Source organism: Exserohilum turcica (assembly GCF_000359705.1).
Source record: "Exserohilum turcica Et28A unplaced genomic scaffold SETTUscaffold_28, whole genome shotgun sequence".
In the NCBI taxonomy this organism is placed as follows: Eukaryota; Fungi; Ascomycota; class Dothideomycetes; order Pleosporales; family Pleosporaceae; genus Exserohilum; species Exserohilum turcicum.
The window spans coordinates 66,712-72,456 of record NW_007360114.1 but is presented as its reverse complement, the minus strand read 5'-3'; the positions used below and the strand labels follow the sequence as shown (position 1 = coordinate 72,456).

Below are 5,745 nucleotides of genomic sequence, written 5' to 3'. Positions count from 1 at the left end.
AGGACAGTCTTTGCCTACTGTGGCACAAAATTCAAAAACGCTATAACAGTTTTCTGGTCTGTAATAGCAAAATAAGTCGAAACGCCGAGACAGTCTTCGCCTACTGTGGCACCAAATCCAAACGCTGATACAGAGACTGGTTACCTCTGTAGAAGCACCAAGTCGAAACGCCAAGACAGCTGCTACTCGCTGGGCACTAAGTCGAAACGAGAGAGTTACTCACTAAAACTTGAGATGAAGACTCATTAAAAATGAACGAGAGAGTTACTCATTAAAACTACCTAAGTCGAAACTTTTTCTTTTATCCCTAAAAGAGCCCGCTAGAGGATTGCTTTGCTTTCTAACATCTCTTTCTGTTATCAAAATGCTCTTTAGCACTAGGCGTCTAGTAAGCGATAGCTATCGCTTACCTAGACAAAGGCCGAAGCACCACAGACACACTTCAAGCACAAACTCGTATTTGTAAATAAATCTAGTTAGAACGGCCTCGGCCAAAGTCTTACATAGCCTCGAGCTCACTAGACTCTAATGGAACAAAAAAAAATGCTTATCCGGGTATTCATAGGTCATCTTCTCCAGGACTTCATTTACCTGCACGGAAACCTATCTAAAGTGAAACAGTAGACTTAACTCTAGAATGGTGTCATGTCGGGCAAAAATCCGCCAAGTGAAGAAACAAGCTAGGCGGCGTTTGGTTCCGTGTAACCATATTAGCACAACACACCCATGTCGCGTCTCGGCTGCGCAATTGGCCGATTAATCTGTCTTTTATCACTGCCATTGAGTCCCTGTAAATGAATAGCCAGATGAACTATCGTTATTTCTAATCATCCATTCGTGGACGTCGCGATGAAACTTGCCACAGAACCTCTCAAAACCGTCAGAATACGGTTGAAATCTTGACGAATGATCAAAACCTGCTCTAAGTAAAAGGGGTGGAGGTTGGGTGGGCTCCAGTGGGCTCCGGCAGGTGACCTCTCGTTATTGATGAAGATCTTGGCCTGCCAAGATCTGAAGGCTTGGCCTTGTAAAGCAACCGTGTTTGACGTCCCGTCACTCGTGGGATTATACTTTCTTCAATTTGTTCAATCCCATGTAATTCCTGATCGATTTGCATTCAGGATGATTTCGGATGTCACGATTTTAAGGCGTCTTAGCTTATGCTCATATGAAGAGGGAATAAAAGAATAGGAAATCCGTTCGTCAAACCGGGTATCCATTGCTTGGTTAGCTTTCGATCGCCTTTCTTTCATTGTTCCTGAAATCCATCATCATGCGTACCTCTGTTCTCGCACTCGTCGTCGCTCCCACTGTCGTGCTTGGCCAAGTCCCGGTCTACGGCCAGTGTAAGTCATAGACTACCATGTTTTCTGAAGCGAATTAGTATACTGATTTTGTCTTTGCATAGGTGGAGGCTCAGGATGGACTGGTGGTACGACATGCGCTTCTGGCTCCGTGTGCACCAAAATCAAGTAAGTGCTGGCCTGACCCTGTCGCAGCGATCTTCACGCCGCGTTTCTTCTGACACGATATGTAGTGATTTTTATTCTCAATGTGTTCCTGGATCTGGCGCAGCTCCCACTACTACCAACGGCGGCGGCGGCAGTAGCCCTGCTCCTACTGGAGGCTCAGGAGCTGCAGGTGGACTCCACGACAAGTTCAAGGCCAAGGGAAAGCTCTATTTTGGTACCGAGATCGACCACTACCATCTGAACAATGCGCCTTTGACTACCATCGCGAAGAACAGCTTTGGACAGATCACGCACGAGAATAGTTTGAAGTGGGATGCTACTGAGCGTGAGTACTCTCTTTCGCTTTACCCTTGATCCCATGGTTGTAGACTGACTGGCCTTCGTACGTAGCACAACGCGGGTCATTCACCTTTAGCAACGCTGATGCTGTCGTCAACTTTGCCACACAGAACGGAAAGTATCTACGTGGCCACACCCTCCTCTGGCATTCACAGCTGCCGTCATGGGTCACCCAAATCAATGACCGCAATACACTGACGACTGTCATTCAAAACCACGTGACTGCGCTCGTCACGCGCTACAAGGGAAAAATCCTACAGTGGGATGTTGTTAATGAGATCTTCACTGAGAATGGTAATCTTCGAGACAGTGTCTTCAGTCGTGTACTTGGCGAAGACTTTGTTGGCATCGCCTTCCGCGCCGCCCGCGCCGCTGACCCCAACGCTAAACTCTACATCAACGACTACAACCTCGATATTGCCAACTACGCCAAGGTTACGACGGGTATGGTGGAGCACGTTAACAAGTGGGTGGCACAGGGTATTCCCATTGACGGCATCGGCTCACAGTGCCATCTCGCCCAACCTGGCGGGTGGAACCCCGCCTCAGGAGTTCCCAACGCCCTCAAGGTACTGGCCGGTGCCAACGTCAAGGAGATTGCAATTACAGAGCTCGATATCGCGGGCGCGGCAGCCAACGATTACCTCACCGTTATGAATGGCTGTCTCGCCGTATCCAAATGTGTGGGTATCACTGTATGGGGCGTGTCAGACAAGGACAGCTGGCGCAGCAGTGACAGACCTCTCTTGTTTGACAACAACTACCAACCTAAGGCGGCTTACACGGCCCTGGTTAACGCCTTGTAAGAGATTTGGGATTCGAGTCAGTCATTACATTGGAAGGTGGATAGAGCTTGAAAGTTGATACATTTATGCAACGCTACAAAAGATGCCGATTCTATGTGTGAAGGCTGCAGTGATTACCCGAGCGCCATGTAGTACTCATTCATGTGCGATATCTTGACTTGATTGCCAGTACTGTCACCTCGCAGCCTTATCATCACTACTCTCTTGATTCTCAACATGAATTTGTCCTCCACTATGAGGCTGAACAGTCTCAGACTGTCCCCCTTCTTCGTTCTGTACTCCTGCTGCGCTTGTGCTTTCTTGACTGGGTCTTCTCAACCCGGCCACATATTCTGGTCGCTCCGGTAATTCGTCCCCCGGTGTTCTGATTATCGGAACGCCGTGCAAACCGCCAGGCGCCGTGTTTGTGCCGGGCAACTCGGCTCTTCTGGTCGACGGGAGATGGTCCGCTTCAACCGCTTGTCTTGGTGTTTCAAGCTCCTTCAGCTCATCGCCGAACAGCTCAGCAGGGCTGTTTTCGTTGACGACTTGGAGTTCATACTTGTGCTTCTCTCCCTCTGGTGAAGCTCCAATTGGGGAATTCTCAAGTTCGTGAGGACCGTGGCGTTTACGGTGTCGGCGGTGCAGAAACAATGCTGCAACAGCGATAAGACTGAGCCCTGCAACGCCACCAACGACGCCACCAGCAATGGCCCCCGTATGGCTTTTGCCTTGGGAATTTCCTGTAGTCGTAGTGTTTCCAGACAATGTGTACTTGCGTGGTGTTGCGAAAACTGTTTTAAGACGTTCATCCGTCCAGCCTAGAGCAGGGTCCTTTTTCGTCGCATTGCCGTGGGCATTCCCACCCGTCACACTGAGCAGTTTCTGTGGTACTTCGAAATTGGATAGGTTGATCATAAAAACACTACCCCATGTCAAAGTGCTCATTTCCCAGACAGCAACGCCTTTGATTTCCCAATCACATGTCAGTCCGTTGGTTTTGTTTCCGCCTACTGTGATCATCTGGCGCCTTCCAGCAACGTGACAGTTGTGGCCCCATCTTGGTGCCTCACCAAGCGGCCAAACATTAGTCCAGGTAAACGAGGGTAACGTGAGAATAAGGACATCGTCATAGGCCGTATTCGTAATGGGGTCTACGCCGCCGTAGAGGTAGATATGGTGGCTTGAATTATCGGCTGAAGATATGGCAACTGTACAGAAGTCTATTCGAGGCGCGGGGATCTCTCCGTTTGTTTTCTGCGAATACCACGTGCCGTTACTGTCGGGATTTTGGAGGTAAGAGTTGATATCAAATACATCGACAGTTCCGAAATCAATCTGCTATCAGGTGAGATAGGTGTGGTGTTTTGTTTTCGATGTGATACTAACCAGCGAGCCAGCACTGACATTGGCAAATGGGCTTGCAAGGCTGGGCTGTATCTGGCCGCCCAGGGCTATGAGCACACCCCTGCTTCCAACTGAAGGAAGGTATTCCATAGTACCACCCACACGCGGAGTACCATCCCGTAATTTGGTAGTGGATATATTCTTTCCCGATTGGGTGTTGAGGTCGATGATGACCATGCCCTGTAGAGGCACATAGATAGCTTCCGTCTTTGGAAAACTGTCCAAGGTTGTTGATGAAGTACCCCAATCAATCTGTCCGTTCAGGTAAAACGCGAGACCTTGGTCTATTGCCTCGGCACCCGCTCCATGGTTTGGCATCCACTCGGTATCTTTTGCGTACTGCCCCCAAGGATAGCTTTCTTGGTATGTGTATGACCACAAGGGATATGCTGATGAGTCGGGCCAAGCATATGCCTCGAATGATTGGTTCCCCATGAATGTTGTCCCACCGTAAACATAGACCTCAGGTTGGCCTGGGGGGCCATGAAACATATGACCACGAATCTGGCTTGGTGGGAGTGTTCCCGTGCTCGGATTGGTTACATTTTTGGCATGAGCATGTTCGATGATATTCAGCTTCCAGTCCCATGTGAAGTTGAGGGGAATCGTAATCATGTAGCTGTTGATGCCAATGATTGGGGATGTGACGTCTGTGCCATTCCACTTTTGTACTCCACTATCAATGTACAGCATTTCATTCTTGACAACGGACTGGGACCCTGGTGTGAGAAATCATCAGCATCCGTCCAGATACGGCTTAAATCCCGCGCGGTGGGATAATTGACGACAAAAAGCATAGCGCGCAGCGAGATGTTGGATAAAGCAGCGCCACTTACACCATCGAGAGCAGAAGTTGGTCAGAGGATTGAGGCTAAAGCTTTTTGCAGCCTGCGCGCGGGCGAGTCGTGAATGCCATATGCTACAGAGCACAAGATATTGCAGACTTGATTGTGTGAGCCAGGACAATTTCGGAATGCGGGAAGCCATGGTCTTCAAGCATGCCGGTAGCGTTGAGTGAGTTGGACGAGGTTGCAAAATCCGCCCGACCGGTCAGGGGGAGACGGAGACCCACAGGGACGAGGCAGCGTATATGTACGGTACTCTGAAGGCGACCTGCACGCGCTATTCGAAGTGGTTTTGCGGTGCATTGTGCTGTCACGTTGCTATGGCTATTGCAGAGGCCGCCTTTTCTGCAGAATCTGGGTGGGGTGGTGAGCAGCCCGAAGGATCGCATACCTTGTCTTGGGATGCTTACTCACCCAGCGCGCCAGACCAGAAGCGGCTAGCTCGCTCGAGACTTGCCACAAACGAGTTAGCGGAAAGCGACAGTGTGCACTGGAAAAGGGCCGAGCGTAACACATTCCCTGCTGTCCAAATTGGCCGAAGTGGCTGCTGGCATTTGCTATTATGCCATGGCGTGAAAGCGCTGCGTGTTGGCGTGCAACATTTCCCACGCCTTGGCCAGTCTAGCGAATCGTGGACATGGTGCGCCGCTTCGGCCTGCGCCCGATACGAACAACACCGGCATATGACCATCTAGACCACCACCACAGGGCGATTTGCACGGGCTGATCCCTGTGAAGGCTGGTGGCATTCAGAGATGCGCGACCTGCGGTGAGCTTTCTGGGCATATTTAACAAGGGGCGCTACCCCTGGCATGGGAGGCGGTCCTGTATGTAGACAAGCTTTCCGTGTCAGGCTTATACGTCTATGTATGTAATCCAGACAGTGCAAAGATAAGC

The 5,745-nt window shown here is 50.2% G+C and overlaps 2 protein-coding genes across 2 annotated transcripts; one reads left to right on the top strand and one right to left on the bottom strand.

Annotated features, from left to right (window-relative positions):
• Window positions 1-1,273: 1,273 nt before the first annotated feature.
• Window positions 1,274-2,617, top strand: SETTUDRAFT_161885 (glycoside hydrolase family 10 protein; the record flags this gene model as incomplete). The annotated part of the gene is made up of 4 exons (XM_008028621.1): window positions 1,274-1,346; window positions 1,409-1,472; window positions 1,538-1,797; window positions 1,863-2,617. The coding sequence occupies 4 exons, from the start codon at window positions 1,274-1,276 to the stop codon at window positions 2,615-2,617; spliced, it is 1,152 nt and encodes a 383-aa protein (XP_008026812.1).
• Window positions 2,618-2,791: 174 nt separating this feature from the next.
• Window positions 2,792-4,618, bottom strand: SETTUDRAFT_161884 (uncharacterized protein; the record flags this gene model as incomplete). Its single annotated transcript, XM_008028620.1, has 2 exons — window positions 2,792-3,934; window positions 3,986-4,618. 2 exons carry the CDS (start codon window positions 4,616-4,618, stop codon window positions 2,792-2,794), a joined length of 1,776 nt encoding a protein of 591 aa, XP_008026811.1.
• Window positions 4,619-5,745: the final 1,127 nt, after the last annotated feature.